Below are 24,112 nucleotides of genomic sequence, written 5' to 3'. Positions count from 1 at the left end.
GTTAAATAAATTATTTTTAATAAATTATGAATATATACACATAATTTTAATAAAAATACAAAATTGTCCGTATAATTCTAATTAATCACTTGATGGTATCCCGTCGTTGGACACGCGCATACCGTTATTTACAATACTTATATATATAAATTTTTTTATTGATATGTCAATAGATCGTACTTATTTACAGAAAAGTTTGGACCCTTTATATATTCAAAGTTTGAGTTCTAATATTTTATTTATTTAATATATACATTTTTTTTAATATATGCAAAATAATTTTTTTATTTTGGGGCCCTCTTGAATCTTGGGGCCCGGGGCGGTCGCCCTGGCTGCCCAGCACCAGGGCCGGCCCTGGCTAGTAATAATGAGGGCATGATTCTTTCCTTAATATTATGGCTGCTGTAAACTCTATAAATAAAGACATACAATTTCGTGTGTATGCATAACATTGTACTAAGATTATTCAATGAAATAAAAATAGTGGAAGGGGTTGGGCGGAGTGTGGTGTCAAATTATTTCGTTAAGTTATTTTAACACATAGTAGAACAGAATGGCAACATATGTAAAAAGATGTTTTAATTATCTCCATATATAAATAATTTACCATGCGCATATGCAGGTCATCTTTAATTAAACTCTAACAGTTGCATACCCATTACAATTAATAGAGCCTACGCAACTCCACACTACAACAAAAACATAAAAAGAAAAAAGAGACACTGAAAAGTGCACCACCATTTATCGGCCTTACTCCTCTTCGTCATCAGTAATAAATCTCCCTGTACCGGGATTAATAGCTGCTATAAAGAAAAAGATGATGTTGAGCAGCAATAGGGGCTCGATTTCATTGATCGGCACACCAGTCTCGATGTTGAGTTGAGCAAGTGCTCCTTTTCCCGTGATAACCTCTCCAATCAGGGAAAATGCAATGCCAAGTTGCGCAAGTCTTCCCACGAAGAGCTCGTTCGACTTGGTAAAGCCGAAGAGAGGGCCTTCAAGATTAAATTATTGATAAATTAATGGCATTGTTAGTCCTATATAAACTGGATTTCTAAATCAAATATATTTAAATATAAAAAATTGAAAACTAATGTTGTATGTGTTTATAGTTAATTTTGATTTAGCTTTTATGCATGTAGAAGGTTGTCACCTACCATAATTAACGTGTATTAGCTAGTCATGAACAACATTACGTCATTACTTATTATAATTTATGTTTGAGCAAAATAAAATTGAAGGTGTATTTGAACAACCGGAGTGATAGATGAATGTGACATGATTAATTGTGGGTAACTAAACTATCTATATTTTTCCTATAATCATTATTATATATTACAATTTATGTTAGCTAGGAAGGTTCAATTCTTCATTACTTTCGATTTTTCACATTTGATATGAAATAACATTTTTTTTAAAAACATAAGTTATGTTAATTAAGCTAAATTTACCTCCTTCACGGAGTCCGAATGCGCCTCTTATGCCCTTTCCAGGAGGGATGACAGCACGATCCAACCCGGTCGCTTCATCTACGAATCGACCACGGTCACCAAGAGCACCAATTGCACCGAGGAGTGTGAACAGGATGAAGAAAAGCAAAAGTGGTTCAGCCTCATAAATCGGGATACCAGTCTCGAGGTTCAACTGAGACAGTATTCCTTTTCCTGTAATTGCCTCTCCGAGCAATGATGCCTGAGTTTTGGAACAATTATCGACAATTAGTTGTGGCGAAGAACAATTTATTAATTTCTATTTCTTGCCTTTTATGAAGGAAAATAGAATATATAAATTAATACATGTATAGTCTGCTTAATATAAATAGGAAAAAAAATATATATATATATATATATATATAATAGAATTGGTTTATGGAAATTCAACTTACTGCAAATCCAATCATAGCAACACGACCTACGAAAAGCTCGTTTTCTTTGGTGAAGCCGATCCCACCGGAGGTACCGAAAATACCATCTTCTACCTTAGGCTTGGGCTTTTCTACCTACAGAACAAAAATATTTCATGTGAAAAATCAAACAGTTTGAATTATACAACAGAAGGTAGCATCTCCATTAATTTCACACACACAAAAAAAAATTATATACTAGAAATTTGTCAATTTTGATTAATTCTACTTCCTCAATGCAACTGGTATCTTTCTGTTAATATACCATCTTAGAATTACAAAATGTGCACACTTAGAGTATATAAAACTGATCAAGACAAGTGCAGACTTTGCCGCATAACAAAATTAATTATAAAACAAATTGTATATAAACCTTCTTTGTTACTGGTTTGGCTTTTGATTTGAAAATGGCGTAAACAGGGATGTATGAAGGACGAGATTCTATCCGTCTTGGAGAGGGTTGTGGAACTGCGAGACGAGACAAAAACGAACTCGGCTCGACAGATGTGCGCGAGGCTAAGAATTGCCCACTGAGAGTGCTAGACAAGAGCATGGATTGTGCCATGTCTATGCAAGAGAATTGGACTAGATATGTGTGTTAGTGTGTTGGGTGTTTGTGATGGAGTGTGTTCTGTTCTATGATAGAGAAAAACTTGATGAAGGCACAAAGTCTAGTGTGCAGCAGTGAGTGTTGCACATTTATTGTTAGAGATGGGGGATAGGGTTCATGGGCTCTTGATGGGCTCTGAGGTGGCCACGTTGGCATATGTAATCTATGGTTCTGATTTTATTGGATGCTTTTGTGATCCTATTTGGGCCAATAGAATTATTTCCAAAAAGCATAACGGGTTCACATCCGAATGTTCTCCTTAATGCAATTCTATAGTTTGTCAAATAAATGCAGGTTTTATAAACAATAAATGTTCTCCTTAATGGTTTGGAGGTAACGGGTTTGGATTAAAAGCCCAGTAATTTTATTAGATCTATTTGCATTCGTATCTGTTATGAGAATCTAGATCCGACATTCCGACTTAGAGGGAACCTACACCGTGGCACCCAAATGTGTGATTACACCAAAATAAATCCAAAGAACCAATAGCTCTCTCTTCTTTTCACACGTGGCATGATTCATAAGCATCAATTTGAAGTGTCGACAGATGAATGTGGCAGAAGTGAGACACTCCGAAATTAATGGGAAGGAACACTGCACATACAATAAGTCAGCATCACAGATTGCCACAAGGAAATAACCACAGAGAAGTTGCATCCATGTAGGCTACGGGGTTCTGACATGTTGATCCCACCTATAAGATTTTTTATTGTCTGTCTCATTACTTGTCAGCAGTGACTCAGCACAAGCGACACGGTCCCTTTTTTGGTATCAGCCACAGAGAATCAAAATGCATGTTCAAGAAAATATCAAAAATAATGTCCTACAAAATTCGTTGTCTCGTAGATACTGGAAGGTTCTATGTCAAGCGGCGCAGATTGCGCCACGCCAGCCAAATCAGACAAGTTACTAGTGGGTAGTGGCTTGGATTTTCTCCTATATTTGCGTGAACTATTTTAATTATCGTTAACTCAAACGAAATTACGATCTCAAAAAAAAAAAAAAAAAAAAAAAAAAAACTCAAACGAAATTATGCGGGTGATGGAAACTTTCTTTGATAAATATTATTCAATATTTGCAATATGTTACATATTTTTCATGCTTTTAAATAAAGATAATATAGGTACTTAATTAATTTAAAATATATTTTCATAGAAAAGACAATGAGTAAATTAGTGAGTTTTTAAAATTGAGAAGGATAAATTTGATATTATTAATTCTAGAGGAAGAAGTACTTAATTTCAAAAACTTTAAGAGGTATTAGGATTGCTAATGATTAAGGTTCGGCTCGGCTCAATGAGAGAAGCAAAATGATTCGGCTCTAACTCGGCTCTCTTTTGAAAAAAAAAAAAAACTCAGCTCGACTCTGCTCATGTAAACACTTGGTTCGGCTCGCGAGCCGACTCATATTTTTACTTACTTTTCAAGGTTTATTTTCATAAAAACAAAACATCTCTATCTATTACTTTGAAATTTGAAAAAATACTTATGTAATAGCTGTGGAAATATGTAATAGCTATTATTGTCATGGAATTTGCAAATATGAAAATTTGGAAATAAACCAGCTATTATTGTCATGGAATTTTCAAATTTTTTCCATATTTTTAAATTTCAAATTAATTTTTAAATTTTGAAATTTGAAACAAAAATAAAATTTGAAAAACTTTGAAATTTGAAATTTGGAAATTCCATGACAATAATAGCTGGTTTATTTCCAAATTTTCATATTTTCATATTTTGAAAATTTTTCATATTAAAGCATCAACAATTGGTGGCCTCGTCACTTTGGGCTTCCATTTTTCTCTTGTCAACTCCACTGATTCTTCCTTCCCCTTTAAAAGTCTCACTACCTATCAATTTCAATCTTTTTACGTTAAATTTAATTTAATTTAAAAAAGTTCATCAGGCATGCCACGCAAATAAGCAATGCTGGCCGATTGGTACTTTGAAAAATTTTGAAAATTTAAAAAACTTTGAAATTTGAAATTTGAAACATTTGGAAATTTGGAAATTCGATGACAATAATAGCTAGTTTATTTCCAAATTTTCATATTTTTTTCATATTTGGAAATTTCATGACAATAATAGCTATTACATATTTCCATAGCTATTACATAATTTTTTTTTTCCAAATTTCAAAGTAATAGATAGAGATGCTTTGTTCTTATGAAAATAGGTCAAAATATGAGTCGGCTCATGAGCTCGCGAGCCAAGCCGAATCGAGCCAAGTGTTTACATGAACCGAGCTTTTTTCCTTTCAAAAGCGAGCCGAGTCGAGTTTGAGTTTTTTTCAGTTTCGAATCCGATACATTATGAAATATTGAGCAGCTCAACTCATTGATTCGTGAGCCGGCTCGACTCATTAGCAGCCCTCAGAGGTATATATGAAATTTCACCAAATATAAAAAATAGAGTCATTGTAAATTGTAATTGTGGACATTGAGTATATACTATATAGAATTCACTAGCTCTGAATTGGTTTCAATAAATATGTAAGTTTATCTACAATAAATACCATAAAATGTTATGTAATTTGCATTTCCAAATATGAGTATTTACGAAATCATGCAAATATTCGTAACAGATCAACTAATCAGCAACTCCAAGTGGACGTGATTAAGGAGAAGAAATCGTTTCGGAGGGGAATATTGAATAATTGGTTGTACTGATTGTAACACTATCAACTTTTAAAATTCAGATTAATGAAAATAATATGTGGTTAAATCGAATAATATATATATACGTATATACGAAATTAGTGACGTGGATGGTGAACAATAATTATACGATTAATTGTGTTAAGAAAGAGGAGCAATAGGTGTTATATAAATCATTTAATCAATATCGAATAAGTGGAGGGTTTATTTTGCAAAAATACCACTTACAAGTGGGGCCCCTTTGTCATTCTTTCCTTCCCCCTCCTTCCTTTCCCTTCCTGCGTCCCCACCCCTTCCTTTTCTTTTCCTCTTTTCCTTTGTTTCCGCCAAGAGAGAAAGAACGAGAGAGAGAGAGAGTGAGAGAGAGACACCCCGGTGACCGTATTGCGCGAAAACGGAGATTTAGGAAGAGGAGCTCAAATCTCGCACATCCATCCGTTCCATTGGTAATTCCCCTTCCTATTTCTCTCTCATTTCGTGATTTCTTGTTTTTAGGGTTTCGGTGAAAACCCGTAGAATCGTACCAAATTGATTATTCCGTGCCTTTGTTGTTTATATAGTGTAAATTGACTGATTCCGTGTTCCAAAGTGCAACCAAATTCCAATTTACGGATTTTTCCCAAAAAAATTGATTTGAGGGTTTAAATTGTAAAAATGCCGGAATTTAATAAATTGACCTATGTATAGATCCTAACGAGCACGGCTAGCGGGATTGACGAGCTTACCGAGTCGCGAGATCGCGGACCCTCTGCGTGCCCTACGTAACCAGGTGCGGGGGTTCACGGGATCTGTTTTGGGGTTTATTCGTAGAACTAAATAACGGTGCATATTATTATATTTATGTTGATTGCTTGATTTAAATAAACTGTGCATAGCATGTTCAATCTCTGATTGAAAGCATTTGTTGCCGCATTGCATTAATTGTGATATTAGTGAAATTGAATTGTATAACTGTTATGATTCTCATGTTGGTACGGTTTATCGATTGTTGATCTGTCGTTTTGAATAAGTGAGTGGAACCACAGTATGACTTGGATTGATTGTGTGAAGTGAACAGTGTATCATAGTGGAAAGTCTAGCTAGCTACTAGACTTTCATCCAGGACCCTTATGCGCATCTGGAGAATGGCCCTAGTGAACCCAGTACCGGTTGGGTAAGGGAAGTGCAGTGTAATTTTAGGTAGAACTGTGGTTCAGTGATTCAGTGATTCAGTGATAGTGTCAGTGATTTCTTTTTGAGAAAAGTGGTATTCTGTTGCATATTCGCGGAATATGCCCGTGTTTATTTTAAGTGATGAATTGATGAGATTGTATGACTTGAAACCAGAAAATAGAACTATTAAGCCGGAGGCGATAGATAGTTGATATCTGTACCTCATAACCAGACTTATATATATTATATCTGTGAAACCAAATCTTTCTGGAAATTCGTTGATTGATGTTGATGAAATGTGAATTGAAATCCGTTTGAATCTATTCCTGGTACATGTGCATTTATTGTTATTGGTAAATAAATAACTCGATGCCCTATTGCTAGTGTATTTAGTTCTGGTGATGGATTTCGCACAAATCCAGTAGCCCTTTAAATTCCGCACTGAGAAAACGGATGACAGGTTTTCTCACCCCCTCCCCTCGGGGAATTTTTCCCTTTGAATTGATATGTGCAGGTAAACGCGAGTGAAGTGGGACTCGGGCTCGACACGTGAGTGTAGGCCGGGCTAATAGGTTATGCCAAACCCTTTTTGTACCCATTTTGAATGTGTAGTTGAACCCGTAGTCGGTTATTTTGATGTATAGGTTGTTATCGAACCGTATTATGTTATAAAACCCTAACGGTATGTTTTAAATGGTTGTTATGATTTAAATGTTGAAATTGCATTTTAAATGTCATTAAAATTGCTAGTGAATGGGGAATAATTGTTTAGTTATACGGGGATTTGATCGGGTTTGAAAACGGGGTGAAATTTCACGAAAATGGGCAAAGGAATGAAAATCAGTACCCTTATTGCGGGCCGCAATAACCCTATTGCGGGCCGCAATAACCCTATTGCGGGCCGCAATAACCCTATTGCGGGACGCAATGAGAGTAGACAGAGGGAAGTTCGCAGGTTAGCAGCCAACCAGGCCATTGCGGGCCGCAATAAAGTTGTTGCGGGCCGCAATAAAGTTGTTGCGGGCCGCAATGAATGGAGGCAGAGGGAAATTCGCAGATTAAAATCCAACCAGGCCATTGCGGGCCGCAATGAATGGAGGCAGAGGCGAATTACAGAGGCTGGAAATTTTGGGAGTGTTGCGGGCCGCAATAGCCCTATTGCGGGCCGCAATGGGGATTCTGAAAAATGCTATTTTGGGTATAACTTAGTCAAATCAAATCGGTTTTGAACCAAACTTGTTTTAAATCAAATCATATGATAATGGGATTGAATTTCAATGAAAATTATGTGAAATTTGACTAATTTCGGCCGTCGGTTAAAGGATTTGCATACCATTTGACTTCTCCCAAATAAAATTCTCCGGGCTCTATTGAGCGGTGCTTCGTAACCTCAGACAACGCTCGCAGGGGGCTGCCGCCCCCCCTGCCACCCCCCGCAGACTAATAGAATGAGGCCCACCCGCATAAACATATATCAATATATATATATATATATATAGATCTGCATGAACAAAACCGCATTTTAAAACGAAACTGCGCGACCCCCTGTCCCGGGGTGTGACACTGATAAAATAGGGTAGTTTTTTTTTTATGGGTAATAATTGTGGCTTTTATAGTTTTCAAGTACTATTTTTGCTATAATGTTGATATCTTAGAAAAATTAAATATATATATAGAATTTCATGTAGCTTTTTTGTGACTGTGATATTGCTCAAATAACAAATTATTTCTTCCTTTGACCTGATAATTGTATGTTATTTCAGAAATCATACCAGAAAATAACAAGTAGTGATGTATATCATTGATAAACAAAAGTTACATTTAAATAATCATATAACTAATATATAATTCACAAAACTGACGATAGTAAAAAAGGTACAAAAGCATAACAGAAGGAGAACAACAAAATAGGGCTTGCAACATCTGATTAGTTTCAGTTATCCATCAATTTATTTGAACCCTCCAACTCCTATTCTAACAATAAATTTAAGCCAAGAAAAAAGGGACAATGTTAGACAAAGAATTATTCAAATTCGTCAACAGATATTTTAAAGCCGGTGGTTAGTTGCCATTATAGGCTAGTGACAGCATCTATCTTGGACAAACCACTTTACATTTGACAACCTTAATTGACTAAATTATCTCAAATTAGAAGGCCTCTCTCATTCTCTTCGTTATATCATGGCACGGTCTCATAACTCTGTGGTCTGACAATGCTTATGCACTCATATCTTAGGATCTTTTGAAATTTATACATCTTTCTCTTTTCCTTGTATCTCATGACTCGTGCTTCTCGGATCAACTGCACTAAGATCGAGATTTATCAGATGTGAAAGGCCTTGTACAAGGTCGAGAGTTCCATTCGGGGCAAGGAGATGGGATTTTAAGATGTCAGTGATGGTTCCCCGATGCTTTTCAAAGGCATGGAATGACGAAGGTTCAAAGGCTCAATTGTGATCTAGCAAATATATTTAGTGGGTGCAATGCAAAAAACAATCCCGAATTAGGGAATTAAGCAATTTATGGTCACCACGAGTATGCATCAGTTGGTATTAAGGGATATCAACTAGTAGATCTAATTGAAATTAGCATAAAGCTTCCATAGCTCTCCTAGAGCAAAATAAAAAACAGATCTTCCTCTTCCCTTGCCTTATCACAATTCAGCTCTTAGGAGCACCATTGCTCAGCTGCATGACATAGCACGCAGGAGAACTGGAAATGATTGTTTCGTATTTTATAATGCAAAACCTATTAAGTTTGTGAGTTCACACATTCGAACACCAGAAACTTAGCCCCACAAATAATTAAAATTTAAAAACTAATATTTAGTAGAAAAAATGAACCAGGTATCTCCAAACATATAGCATCCATTACAAAGAAACTATCAAAAATAGCAAAAGCTTGCAGCAGATAACTGCTCACAAGCAACAGAAGAAACAATATTCAAACAGATTAGATGTTGATTCACTAAGCAATGCAACTATCAAAACTGGTAGTACAAAATTTAAGAACTCTCCACAGCTGTAGGCGGGGCCAATGCCTGTCCTGGTTGGCGGCCCTGGAGAGATCCTTTCCAGTTCAGAAGCTGAAATAGAACAAGAATTAGATAGGAAAAGGCAGCCTATTGTCACATTAAAATAAACACAAATCTATGAATCAGTAAGACACTGGTACCAAAATTGCATAATTGAAAAGAAAAAAGGATTTAAGCCAATATGAACTACAGAATATTAAGACTAATCGAGACATTTTTAAGACAGGCAACAACTACAGGATGAACTAAATTGCAAGGAAATTTCCTGAGAATCAAGCATCACAACAGAAAAATGAGAAAAATCACAAGCAATAGTTCAATACCAAGCTAAATTTTCACCAACTTAATCACAGTTCATAATAAATTTGACGATACTTAATTACTGCTACTAGCATTAAAACCTCGGTGATGCAGCTGGTCCTAACCTGAAAATTAGTAAATGATATTTTGAATTTGAAGAGAACTGTGACAATGAAGTATATACCTTGGCATTGACACCGTCAGGGACGATTCTGCCCTCGCTCTTGTACTTGATGTACTCAGCACGAGTGAACTTGGTGAATCCCCTAACAAAGAGAAGAAGGTTATACCATTAAACCCACAATCATAATAAATCCTTCAACTATACAAAAAAACAAAAAAAAATTGATACTTGGTACATACCACTTGCCACTGACAATGATCTTCTGACGACCAGGGAACTTGAACTTGGCACGGCGAAGAGCCTCCTCCGCATGCTGGGCATTGTTGTCCTTGCACCTGACAGAGAGCAACACCTGACCAATAGCCACCCTGGCGCATACCCCCTGGGGCTTTCCAAAAGCACCCCTCATGCCAGTCTGGAGCCTATCAGCTCCTGCACACGAAAGCATCTTGTTGATACGGAGCACATGGAAAGGATGGACACGGACACGAAGGTGGAAGGCATCCTTGCCAGCGAACTTGGTCATGTACTTGTTGCATGCAATGCGAGCAGCCTCGAGAGCTTCGCTTGACACATTTTCCTTCTCCCAGGAGGCAAGGTGGATACAGAAGGGGAAATCATCTGCGGGTTTCCTCTTCATGCCGACATCATAGATACGGATCTTTGGGTCGGGCACACCACGACAGTAGCGTGACTTTGGGTATGGCTTGTTCTTGATCTGACGATAGCATCTCGCCGGTCCTGAAGATAATAAAAAAAGCTCACAATTGGTTAAATTTAATTTTCATTGTACATATAGCAGCAGTACTTGCTATGATGATAAATAAATACAATAGAAATTTCTATTAACGTAGGTGCGAAACAAAGGCTTACTTCTCCCCATGGTGACGCTGAAATGATAGGCGGCGCGGTGGAGATGAAAACCCTAAACTATTTCCCTACCCTTTATTGAACAAGTGTGAATCGAGACGAGGAAGAAGCAAATCAAATCGACCGATCGATCCATGACAAATGTATAATATAATGGGCTTATTAGTAGGCCGGACTTGGACCCAAGACTTGGTCTCATCTGGCCCAAATAAACATTTTATATTTTTTTTTGTTAATCAAGGTTGGTTTATTCCATTTTTGTTCCCTTTATTGCAGAGACAAATATCATATTATTTTTAGAATAATTATTTCTGTACCTGCGCTACAGTACCCGCACAGTACCCGCATTTAGAGGAATAATGTATTATGGTCCCCACTAATTATATTGTGTCCACTAATTATTATTCTTAAAAGATATTATATAGTCTCAACTAATTATTATTCTAAAATTCCAGCAGCACCCTTTCAAAGCCTCGGCACTAATTCCGCATCAATATTTCTCTAACAAAAATAGTTGACCTCATAAAAATAAATACTTCAATTCATAGATATAAATACTTTCAATACTTAGATATTAATATTTTCAATGTCATATGTAAAAAGAGGAGGGATCTAATTACAACATTATGGCAGTTTAGGTCCCCACAAGCAGTTATGTAAAAATTACAACATTGTTTACTATATAGATATAAATACTTGTGTTCTTTGAACTATATACTTCAAGATTTTACTATTAATATTAAAAAAAAATTATAGATTTGGAACGATTGCGGTCCCCACAAGCAATTATGGCAGTTTAGGTGCGGGTACGACGTCAGAAATTTCAAAAAAAAGGTGCGGGTACAATTATTTAAAAATAATTAATTTATCATTTACATTGTTTACTATATAGATATAAATATTTGTGTTCTTTGAACTATATACTTCAAGATTTGACTATTAATATTTTAAAATAAAGTTACAGATCTGGAACAGTTGCGGTCCCCACAAGTAATTATGGCAGTTTAGGTGCGGGCACGATTATTTAAAAATAATTAATTTATCATTTATATTGTTTACTATATAGATATAAATACTTGTGTTCTTTGGACTACATACTTCAAAATTTGACTATTAATATTAAAAAAAAAAGTTACAGATCTAAAGTGCAGTTATGGCAGTTTAGTCTTCACAAACAATTATGGCAGTTTAGGTGCGGGTACTGTAGCGCGGGTACTCATATCAGCTTCCTTATTTTTATACGAGTGTTTTGATTTTTTTTTTTTTTTAAGTTGCTAATGACGAACCCACCTTTGACAATATATTGAACAACTGTGGCCGAAGCAAAGTGTGGTGGTAGTAGAATTAATAGTTTCCTAAATATTGAAAAAACTATGTTTGTATAGAGTTGGTACTGAAAAACTTTAGCTACTTTCCATTTCTTTCTTTCTTTCTTTCCCCTTTTTTTTTTGTTTTTTTTGTTTTTTGAGGGACATACATGTACGCTTTACTCTCATTTAAGACCAGGTTAATATTTCTTATAGAAGCCTAGTTTATCCTCAACAAGGGTTATATTATGGCTCCAATGAATTGATTTTCTTAAATTCTGCACCTTTAATTCTGTCTGTAACTTTAATTGTGCGCAGCAGATTGTATAAAGCTGCTATATATACATATTAATTCGGCGTGTACGTACCTCTGTTCATTGGTTACCTCAAGAGGAGAGGAAATGGAAAGATTTCTACGATATGTAGATGATGAGGTTACCGAATTTTATGAGATGACCGGAACACCTTCAAGTGAAGGCAACTTCTTAAGAAGAGAGACTGCCAGAGATCAAAAGTGTCGTTCGGCAATAAAATCTTAATTCCATACTAATGCAGATCATCTTCTTTAATCCGTATTAAAATCTTTATTCATGTTCAGACTTTAAGACATCTCTACTTCTGAATTAAGTTTACTTACCTTTTAGACACAAATTAAGACAACTGAATACAATATAAATTACGTTTTAATCCGACTTCTCATGTTACCGTGGTTTGGTCAGGCGGAGGAGTTTAGACCAAGGAATGAGCAAGAATGTGAGAGAATAATAAAACATATAAAAATGTTTGTGAGCTCCCAAATTTTAATGATATCTTAATATATACAAAATTATCACCAAACATATATGTTATTACAAAATTATTACCAAATACAAAATTGTTACGTTCTTGTGCATATCATGCCACCGATGAAAATTATTTCTAACTATAATAGTTGTGTAAGCCTTGTACGTACCCATTAATGATACATATATATTCTGTCTTTTAATCTTTTTGATTGCTAGTAGTAATTAAGCTGTACGTAGTAAGGTAGGATCGATGACAGGAAACATTTGTATGCATCCAGATCAGCAAGGCCTTTAAAGCATCCATGCACCTCTGATAGGCTTTAATTATGTACTATAGGTGCGTCTTTTGCAAAAGACGCTTAATTCCATAGGACCTGTGACATTCCATGATTAGTTGAATGGGTTTATATAATTAAGCAAACGAGCCGGGGTTATACTGTTCAAGCACTTCATTTTGTACGAATCTTAAAGCAGATCTAAGGGTTTAAGATGTGGTGTTATTTAGTTTGATATAACACTAGTGTCATATTAGCCTAACTCATTAATGATACATATATATTCTGTCTTTTAATCTTTTTGATTGCTAGTAGTAAGCTGTACGTAGTAAGGTAGGATCAATGACAGGAAACATTTGTATGCATCCAGAGCAAGGCCTTTAAAGCATCCATGCATGCACCTCTGATAGGCTTTATGTACTATCTCCATGTTTGGTTGTGGACTAAAGCTAAGGAGGCCTAAATTGGTTATTCCAATTTAGGCCGGTCTAAATTATTCATGTTTAGTTGAGGCCTAAAGTTAAACCATAGCTTAAACTATTCCTTCTTTGGTTAGAGTTGGTGGAGAACTAAAGTTTTAATTTGAAAGCCTAAATTGATTAATTATTTATAATAAGATAATAATTATATGATATTAATTTATTAATAATAACTGTAATATATTATATATTATTATAAAATTTATTTAATATATTAATAATATAAAATATTAATTATATATTAATAATAAAATACTAATTATATAATTATAAATTAATAATAATTAATAAAAAGATACTAATTATATAATCTTATTAAAATAATTATTTAATATATTAACAATATAAAATATTAATTATATAATTATATTTTAATAATAATTATTAATAATAAGATACTAATTATATAATATTAACATATCAACAACAACTATAATATATTACAATATTATTATAATAATGATTTACTATATTAACAATATTAATTATTAATTATAAAATTATAAATTAATAATAATTATTAATAATAAGATACTAATTATATAATATTAATATATTAATAGCAACTATAATATATTGTAATATTATTATAATAATTATTTAATATATTAACAATATAACATATTAATTATATAATTACATATTAATCATAATTATGAATAAGAAAATATTAATTATATATTATTAATATATTATAAAAATTATTAAAATAATTATTTAATATATTAACAATATAGGATATTAATTATATAATTATATATTAATAATAAGATACTAATTATATAATATTAATATATTAATAATAACTTTAAAATATTATTATATTATTATAATAATTATTTAATATATTAACAATATAACATATTAATTATATAGTTATATATCGTTAATAAGATACTAATTACACAATATTAATATATTAATAATAACTATAATATATTACAATATTATATAATAATTATTTAATATATTAACAATATAACATAATAATTATATAATTATTTATTAATAATAATTATTAATTAAAGGATATTAATTATATAATATTATTATAATAATTATTTAATATATTAACAATATAAGATATTAATTATATAATTATATACTAATAATAATTATCAATGATAATATACTAATTATATACAAATAAAATATTATTATAATCATTCAAGTTAGGCCACGAGGTGAAATAAAAATTAAACCACCATATGAGGTGGTTTAATTTAGGCCGGTTTAAAGATCGGCTTATGCCATCTTAGTCCGGCTCAATTAAAACACATTTAGTGGAATAACGAGGTCTAAATTTCTTATTCCACCCTTGAGGCCACAACAAATAGGTGCGTCTTTTGCAAAAGAAGCTTAATTCCACAGGACCTGTGACATTCCATGATTAGTTGAATGGGTTTATATAAGCAAACGGGCCTGGGTTTTGGCATATTTATAGGTTCAATGGGTTTAATTTAGGGATGCAAACGGATCGAATACGGATTGGATAGTAGTAAAACCATATCTGTATCCGTTTTTATTTTCCGGATACGGATACGGATCGGATATTAGACGAATACGGATACAGATCGGATATTAACCGGATACGGATATCCGCTTTTTATAATAGTGAATAACATATTTTTTTTCATAATATATATTACACTATATAATATATATCTACTATTCGGATACGGATAGTTAAAATTCAAAACCATATCCGTATCCGTACAGATATTCGGATATCAGATATCCGTATTAAATTGTCGGATACGAAGTCGGATACGGTTGGATAATATCCAACCCGTTTGCATCCCTAGTTTAATTTTATTTCTTGAATTCTTGAAGATTTTTTTTCTTTTTTAAAGTGTTGGTGGAATTTGGATACATTAAAGGGTTATTTATATTACAGCAGCTATTTATGGGTAATAAACTAATTCTATGAATTGTGTGGATTGAGCATGCTGTAGGGGTGTAAACGGATCTGGATAATCCATTCCGAATCCGCTTATGAGATTGTTAATGTAAAAATACTAAAGTGCGTATTTTCAATGGTCAACGAGCGGCATACTGCTCTAAACTAATTGAGATTGTTACTGTAAAAAACTCTTAAGTGCGCATTTTCTAGGGCTGACAATGAGCCGGCTCAGTCCGAGCTAGATCAAACTCATGGCTCTCTTGTTTTAGCAACGAGCGAGTCAACATTCGGATCCGAGCTAAAAAATTGGCTCGTGACTCGCTTATTTAGGCAACGAGCGAGCTGAGTCAGTTCATGGACCAAAAGTCCAAATATATTAGATTATGTATTAAAGTTAACTACCATAAATTAAATTTGCAACTAAATTTATACATATTTAAATACTAAATTCCCAAATTCATGCAAACATAGTTCACAAAATCAATTCATACATACTAAATTTACACAAATTTATACTTGGACCGAGCTGGCTTGCGAGCGAGCTAAGCCCCAGCTCAAACTTATTAAATTTTGATCGAGCTAATAGTGAGTTGACTCATTAATAGCTCGGTCCACTAACGAACGAGTTGTTAGTGAAAGAGTCAGATACAAGTCGCGATCGATTCACGGTCCACGAACTTTGTTGCCCCCCCTAACATTTTATAATTTTAAGCAGCAAGTTGGCAGATACTATTCTAAGCTCAACCTGACAACCTCACAATTTGAAAAAAAAAAAAAAAAAAAAAGATTCCAGCGATGTCATAACCCATTCTTGGGTCCAAGGCCAGCCTATTAGTAAGCCCATTATACTTTGTCATTAAACTTCAGAAAGCCCACATTCATTATCCAACCAAATCCTAATCTAAGAGAAAGCGAAATAGTGACTTGGATCGATCGGGCGCTTTGATTTGCTGCGGCCTCTTTCAGTCTCTCTTCCTCGTCTCGATTCACACTTATTCAATAAAGGGAAGGGAGATAGTTCTAGGGTTTTCATCTCCACCTCGCCGCCTCATCCTTTTCGCCTCCACCATGGGAAGAAGTAAGCCTTTCTTTCGCACCTACCTTAAGAGAAATTTCTGTTGTATATCTTTATCATCATAGAAAGTTCTGCTGCTGTATGTACAATGAAAGTTAAATTTAACCAATTGTGAGCTTTTTTATTATGTTCAGGACCAGCGAGATGCTATCGTCAGATCAAGAACAAGCCGTACCCAAAGTCACGCTACTGCCGTGGTGTGCCCGACCCAAAGATCCGTATCTATGATGTCGGCATGAAGAGGAAACCCGCCGATGATTTCCCCTTCTGTATCCACCTTGCCTCCTGGGAGAAGGAAAATGTGTCCAGCGAAGCTCTCGAGGCTGCTCGCATTGCATGCAACAAGTACATGACCAAGTTCGCTGGCAAGGATGCCTTCCACCTCCGTGTCCGTGTCCATCCCTTCCATGTGCTCCGTATCAACAAGATGCTTTCGTGCGCTGGAGCTGATAGACTTCAGACAGGCATGAGAGGTGCTTTTGGAAAGCCCCAGGGGGTATGCGCCAGGGTGGCTATTGGTCAGGTGTTGCTCTCTGTCAGGTGCAAGGACAACAATGCTCAGCATGCTGAGGAGGCTCTTCGCCGTGCCAAGTTCAAGTTCCCTGGTCGTCAGAAGATCATTGTCAGTGGCAAATGGTATGTAGAAACTATCAATATATTTTTGTTTTTTAGTTTACTTGAAGGATTTAATATGATTGTGGGTTTAATAGTATAACCTTCTTCTCTTTGTCAGGGGATTCACCAAGTTCACTCGTGCTGAGTACATCAAGTACAAGAGCGAGGGCAGAATTGTCCCTGACGGTGTCAATGCCAAGGTATATACATTATAATTACACTTCTTTGGAACTTCACAATATCATTTACTAATTTTCAGGTTAAAACCACTACATCATTGAGGTTTAATTTAATGCTAGTAGCAGTAATTAAGTCTGGTCAAATTTGTCATGAGCTGTGATTGAGTTGGTGGAAATTTAGCTTGGTATCAAACTATTGCTTGTGAATTGCTCATTTTCTGTTGTGGTACTTGATTCTCAGGAATATTCCTTGCAATCTAGTTTGCCTGTCATAAAAATGTCTCAACTGGTCTTAGTAGTCAGGAGTTAATATTGCCATACTGGTACCAGTGTCTTATTAATTAAAAGATTTTATGTTTATTTTAATGTTACAATTAGCTGTCTGTTTCTATCTAAATCTTGTTCTATTTCAGCTTCTGAACTGGAAAGGACCTCTCGAGGGCCGCCAACCTGGACAGGCGTTGGCCCGACCTACAGCTGTTGAGAGCGCTTAGATTTTGTTCTACGAGTTTTAATAGTTGCATTGCTTAGTGAAATCAACATCTAATCTGTTTGAATATTTTGAGTCTTTTGTTGGTTGTGATCTGAAATTACCAAGTTTTTGCTATTTTTGGTAGGTTCTTTGTCATGGATGCTATGTTATGGAGATTCCTGGTTCATTTTTAATAGCCCTAGTTTTATTTGAGAGTTGAGACTAATAATACACAATTCATAATGCAATTCAAATTACTGCCATTCATGATTCAAATCAGGATTCAATATTATATCCGGAAAACATTGAAATGGTTGATTGCTATTTTTATGTCCTAATATTTAGCTCTTTATACTTCAATTTATTTTCATAGAAAAATTTACCCAATATAAATTCAGAGAAGATTATATTTAATAAACAACCAGAATTCAGGGACTTGATTATTTATTTCATAAATAATTGGAAAATTATTTAAAAAAAAAAGTGTATGTTCTCGATTTGAAATCATTATTGAAAAATAAATACTACAAAAATTCATAAATACATTCAATAAGAATAAAATTAGTTAAAAAAAATTGAGTAACTGTAACAAACTGAAAGTTTAACAGGGATTATTATCAGAAATATAACATAAGCTCTTTGTCACATAACACCCATCTGAAAATAAATGCATTATAAAATTCATTTAATGGGCTCATTGTAGTATCTAAGGTTCCTAAATTTTTATTAATATCCTCAATTAAAAAAAAAATATCCAGAAATGCCCTCAAGTTTCTTTGTTTTTTTTATTTTAAATTCACCAACCGTCATAATTCCCAGTTCATGAATTGAATGGCAGTTTATTAATATCCTTCTTCTTCAAGGCGTTTATTCCCAAACAAATTGGGATAGACTAGAAATAAAACCCAATCAAAATTAGCAACACAGGGACTTCCCAGGAGGTCACCCATGCGGGAGAGGGGGGTTTCCGATGGGCATCGGACCAAATCCTGTTCGATGGGCTGTTGGAACCGTCAGATCTGCTTTAGGATTCGTGCGTACGGATTTTAAAGCAGACACGAAATTGCGGACACGAATCCTAAAGCAGATCCGACGGTTCCAACAGCCCATCGAACAGGATTTGGTCCGATGCCCATCGGACACCCCCCTTACCCCACCCATGCTAGTACTATTTCTGCCCAATTCGTGAGGGTTTCATTTTCATAAAGAAGCTGCTTTTTTACCGCTAGCTCGCCAAGCCTATCACGAATCCTCCTTCTTTTTCCTAGCTTAGAACAGGCTGTGTAAAAACTACATAAACAAAGTTGCAGTTTATTAATATCCTATGATCATTTATATATATGGATTCAATAACAGGGGTTTTCAACACCCATTTGTAGGTTACAAACGCACAAATTATCCGTATGAATTCGAATCCGTATTCGAAATAGATATGAATATCTAATATCTAAATATTTGTACAGATATGGATATGATTTTAAAGTTTAATTATTTGTATCTGAATAATAAATATATACCATATTGTTTAATATATATTATGCAAAATTTATATTATTCACTATTAGAAATATATATAAATATTATAAAATTTAATATTTTTTAATACAGGAGGGTTCAAATGCACCATTATTTTGGTACTTCAATATTCTCCACATGGACTGCATCTTTTATCTCCATTTTCAAAGTCCAAACAGTTGATCCGAACCGTTCAACATGATCTTCATAATAAAATATGCTTGAAAACCAAATTTTATATTTTTTAGATTATTTTTACTATTTTTTAAGATAGACACAAAATCAATTTTTTAAGGAGATTCTGGACCATCCGATAAAGTCATATTGTACCTATCTAAAAAAATAGTAAAAAAATTCTAAAAAATATAAAATTTGGTCTCCAAGCATATTTTATTATGAAGATCATGTTGAGCGGTTCGGATCGACTGTTTGGACTTTGAAAATGGAGCATATTAGAGCACCAAAATGATTGTGCATTTAAACCCTCCTTTTTTTAATAATAATTTTTAATAAATAATAGTATCGAATAACAGATCCGATCTGTAGTCATTTAATATCTAGTCCGTATCTGTATCATATCCGATCAATATTGACAAAAGAAAAAGGATACAGATTGCATCCCTAGCGGACCATTTGACATCATCGTTAGCGGGCAAGAAACAATCAAACAAACATATTTAAATTGCAATCGTTGCGCTTGTGAGCTATGGGCCTATGGCAATTCGTAAGTTAAAAGCTCACTCCCCGTTGACTTAGAAACTAGAATCCCTCCTCCCCCAGTTCCCTCGTAGTATTCTTCAGGAAGTGCTGGCAGTGAAATATATAAGCAAACAAACCCAAATTCACATCAAGTCTCCATTGATCGAAGGTGCAAGCTAATGGGCTCTGTGAAACTCCAACTTCCCACAATCAATTTCAAAGGGTTGGATCTGAACGAACCACTTGGATCCAACTGGGAAACAGCCCGGACCGAAGTCTTGGCCGCTTTGAAGATTTACGGCTGTTTCGATGCGGTATATGACGGAGTCCGGCCAGAGGTGAATGAGACCTTGTTTCATTCGATCATGCCGGAGATGTTTGCACTGCCGCTCGAGGTAAAGCAGACGAATAAATCAAATGTGTATTTGGGTTACATCGGGCAGATCACAGATGTGGCCTATGAGAGCCTTCGTATACAAAATGCACCAAGCCCAGAGAGTGTCAAAAGATTCGCTGGAATGCTCTGGCCAGAAGGGAACCAAAAGTTCTGGTAAGGATTGAATTTGTTGCAGCATTGTAGTAGTAATTTTAATCTGATTCAGTTCCTCTGAATTCTAATAACTTGAATGAACTTGTGCCAGCAACACAGTTACAACATATGCACAACAAGCCCGCAATCTGGAACAAATTGTTGAAAGGATGATATTTCAGAGTTTGGGCATTGAAAAATACTGCAATTCTCACCTTGAATCACTGGTTTATGGAGTGCGCCTCTCAAATTACGGCGGCCTTCCGATAGAGGAGTCTAAAGTTTCTCTGCCTGCTCACGTCGACCCGAATTTGATTACTATTGTTCGTCAAAATGGGGTCGAAGGCTTGGAAGTTTACACAAAAGATGGAGAATGCATCCGAGTAGTTCCTTCCCCGGACACTTTCACAGTTATGATTGGTGAATCGATGACGGTTAGAACCTATACTCATGTGTTCTTTTGTTTATTGAAGTAAAAAATTGATAAATAAAGATCTGATTTAAACACCTTTTAATTGCAATTTAAGCATTATTTCAGAATGGTTATAGGAATAAATATATAGTTATTATTTGTATGAACTTTCTGATGGGTATTTCCAGGTTCTAACAAATGGAAGATTCCGTGCACCGCTCCACTGTGTATCAGTCAATCAGAAGAGATATTCTGCTCTGCTAAGCTCATTTCCCAAGGAAGGTTACCCAATCCAGCCCTTAAAAGAGATGGTAGATGAAAATCACCCTTTGCAATTCCATCCGTTTGATGTTAACAAATACTTGCAGTTCAAGTACACTCCCGAAGGGCTCAAACTTGAGAATCCTCTAAAGGTTTTCTGTGGGGCCCAAGAACAGAAAAATTATGACTGATTATTTGTCTTTTCTGGTTAGTTTTCTTATCTAAGGGAGTATATGTGTGAATCCCTTGTGCAATCATCTTTATTTTTTCTAAAAAAAGAAAAGAAGAAGTGTGAATTCGTGTTAGAATTGTTGACACTTTATTATCGAATAAAAAAGTACTTTTATGTTTCGTAAAAATAATTGTTATGTCAGGAGATAATTGTTATGAGTAAAAAAAAATATGCGGGTTAAGTTTATATAGATTATTTATCAAATTTAATGAATTTTAGAAACTATTTTAATTATGAATTTTGCAACTCAACAGAGAGGAATCAAATTTGATCGAGCAATCAATACGACAAATAAGACTCTTTATCTATAACTTATTTTCTCTATTACAAAAATAATATTTGCATGACATCTCGTTTTAAATTCACTTTTCTCCTATATCTATCTCCACACATATAAAACTTCTTTTCATGTTAAGTTTCAATTAGACTTGTTTGTTTATCTTGATACTATATTTTATTGGTAAACTATGCTAGATAATGTTATAAAATATCATATGCTTCATGGCAGCGATCGAGAAGAAGAAAACAAATTACTCTTGATAAAGTATTTGGAAAGCCAATTTTTCAAAAGTGATAATTATATATAGAATATCCTATAAATATCACTTATTCTGAATAGAGTGAAAAATCGTTATAAAATAAATTCACTTTTATTTTGTAATTTAAAAGATAAAATTATGTATCTAGTAATTATGTTTACAGTTCTTAAAAAAAAAAAAATCAAATTTGTTTTGAGATATGAAAAAAATATATATTGCATGCCTCTAGTGTCTGTTTGATGATCGATGAAATAAGATTGTGATGGATAATGATCGATTTTACATAATTGTCTGTTATAGATGTTAAAGAAAATTATTAATTGACGCCAAGTAAAAATATTCTTATAAATAATATTCTAGTGAGATACCAGAGAAAATTATTAATTGATTGATTATTATCTATTTCACATAATAAGATGATGGCTAACCAAACTTTGATGGAAATGTATCCAGTTATTTTCACTTGAAGTACTGATTACCCAATATCAAACAATTTAATCGTAAGTGAAAATATTTCTTTATGGGAAACATTTTAAATAGCTAATATCAATCGATTTGATCTTGGGTGAAAAGTGTTGAGTATTTTGTGTATAGGGTTTTATGCTGAATTTTATACTCTTTGAACTTTTAAATTTATAAATCAAATACTCAAAAATGCCGGCACAACCATTATGTGACATAAAACGGATAGAAGCTACAGAGCTTTTGAAAATAAACAGAACTTTTTGTTTAAAGAAATTATTTAAAAATAATATAAGATAATAGACGAATTGTCTTGAGATTTTGATTTTAGAGAAGGAATTGAAATTTCTTTCAATTTAATTTGGCGATTTTCTGTGGTGGCATCAAGTGGGTGACATGCTGAATATTGAAGGAACCTGAATATTTTTCAATTCCTTTTATAATTTTTTTTTCATATATCTATATATTATTCTATGTTATTTATATAATTTCTGTATGTATTAAATATTCTTCAAAATAAAACCCTGTACTATGTTACAACCTTTAGCTTCTTTTTCTAGGGTTGGAGATTCTACTGACAACCTGGAGTAGAGTGTAGGACGGAGTTCGGATCCAGTGAAGTAACTCAATCTTTGGATTTTAAATCGAGGCCATCCAATTTGAATCCGTGATAATCTGTCCAAAGTGGAGCACACACATCCCGGAAGATGAATTAGAATTACAAAACAATCTCGAACAACGGATTCAAATCGGACGGTCTCGATCCAAAACTCAAATATTGGGTTACTTTAGGGGATCCGGACCCGTGTAGGACATGGCCTTGTAGATGACGAATTCGTATCCTCTGAGATATCTCAAACTTTGCGTGACTTTCTGGAAAATCCTAACCGTTTAAATACATTCTACACGAATCTCAAAGCACACATAATACTAACCCCTTACATCACCCCGAATAGGCACTGGACACGTCGGTCACGCAAAAGTTGAGATATCTCAGAGGATACGCACATGACCACAAGGAATAATAACCACAGAGAAGTCAGTTACATGACTTGCATCTATCTATGCTATGTCATTTTGACATGTGGGTCCCACTTGACAGAGTGTTAAAGTCTGCCTCATCACTTGTCAGTACAAGCGACACAGTCCGTTTCTTGGTATCAGCCACAGAATCAGAATATAAGTTCAAAAAAAATATCATACTCAGTGTAGCACTGTAGCGCTTCCTCTGAAAAAATGTCCTAGAAGAACATACGTTCGACAGAATCTCATCCAAACGGCTCAGATTACGCCACGTCAGCCAAATCAGACTAGTTATTGGTGGCATGGATTGTCTCCTATATTTGCGTGAACTACTTTAATCTTCACTAACTAAAACGAAATTATGCTGATGAATAAAACTTAATCAAGCATTCAATTAAAAAATCAATATGACAAATAGATAAAACAAATATCCGAAATTTAATAGCAAAATAACTTTAAACCGGTTAAATATTTATTTATCAATTAATGATTCTCTTTGATATCTCTCCATATGATTTTAATTTGGACCAAAATATATTAATTAAATAAAAATAATTTTACACTGAACAATTGTAACTTTTTGAGTCAGCATTCATGTAAACTTGTAATACAACAAAATTTCCAATCTTAAAGTTTTATAGAAATCATTTGTTGCAAATGTAAACTTGTCCGTCTTTTTTTCTTCATTATTTATTGGGGG

The 24,112-nt window shown here is 34.1% G+C and overlaps 4 protein-coding genes across 5 annotated transcripts; 2 read left to right on the top strand and 2 right to left on the bottom strand.

Annotated features, from left to right (window-relative positions):
- Positions 1-563: 563 nt before the first annotated feature.
- Positions 564-2,654, bottom strand: NPQ4 (Chlorophyll A-B binding family protein). 2 transcript variants are annotated; one of them, XM_078307413.1, is made up of 4 exons: positions 2,277-2,654; positions 1,886-1,999; positions 1,452-1,692; positions 564-995 (listed from the first exon to the last, which is right to left on the bottom strand). In XM_078307413.1, exons 1-4 carry the CDS (start codon positions 2,466-2,468, stop codon positions 751-753), a joined length of 792 nt encoding a protein of 263 aa, XP_078163539.1. In that variant the 5' UTR covers positions 2,469-2,654; the 3' UTR covers positions 564-750. The 2 variants fall into 2 exon arrangements, with proteins under 2 accessions (XP_078163539.1, XP_078163546.1); XM_078307420.1 differs by having other exon boundaries at positions 1,886-1,978; positions 2,262-2,605.
- Positions 2,655-9,146: 6,492 nt separating this feature from the next.
- LOC144558648 (large ribosomal subunit protein uL16-like) lies at positions 9,147-10,784 on the bottom strand. Its single transcript, XM_078307501.1, has 4 exons — positions 10,654-10,784; positions 10,020-10,521; positions 9,841-9,922; positions 9,147-9,407 (listed from the first exon to the last, which is right to left on the bottom strand). The coding sequence occupies exons 1-4, from the start codon at positions 10,661-10,663 to the stop codon at positions 9,327-9,329; spliced, it is 675 nt and encodes a 224-aa protein (XP_078163627.1). The 5' UTR covers positions 10,664-10,784; the 3' UTR covers positions 9,147-9,326.
- Positions 10,785-16,331: 5,547 nt separating this feature from the next.
- LOC144558637 (large ribosomal subunit protein uL16) lies at positions 16,332-17,934 on the top strand. Its single transcript, XM_078307491.1, has 4 exons — positions 16,332-16,477; positions 16,609-17,110; positions 17,208-17,289; positions 17,682-17,934. Exons 1-4 carry the CDS (start codon positions 16,468-16,470, stop codon positions 17,760-17,762), a joined length of 675 nt encoding a protein of 224 aa, XP_078163617.1. The 5' UTR covers positions 16,332-16,467; the 3' UTR covers positions 17,763-17,934.
- A 2,070-nt stretch (positions 17,935-20,004) lies between these two features.
- On the top strand, positions 20,005-21,419 carry LOC144566253 (putative 2-oxoglutarate-dependent dioxygenase AOP1). The gene is made up of 3 exons (XM_078316229.1): positions 20,005-20,504; positions 20,596-20,917; positions 21,084-21,419. The coding sequence occupies exons 1-3, from the start codon at positions 20,134-20,136 to the stop codon at positions 21,345-21,347; spliced, it is 957 nt and encodes a 318-aa protein (XP_078172355.1). The 5' UTR covers positions 20,005-20,133; the 3' UTR covers positions 21,348-21,419.
- Positions 21,420-24,112: the final 2,693 nt, after the last annotated feature.

Source organism: Carex rostrata, chromosome 1 (assembly GCF_964058835.1).
Source record: "Carex rostrata chromosome 1, lpCarRost1.2, whole genome shotgun sequence".
Lineage (NCBI taxonomy): Eukaryota > Viridiplantae > Streptophyta > Magnoliopsida > Poales > Cyperaceae > Carex > Carex rostrata.
This window is presented reverse-complemented; position numbering and strand designations above follow the sequence as displayed.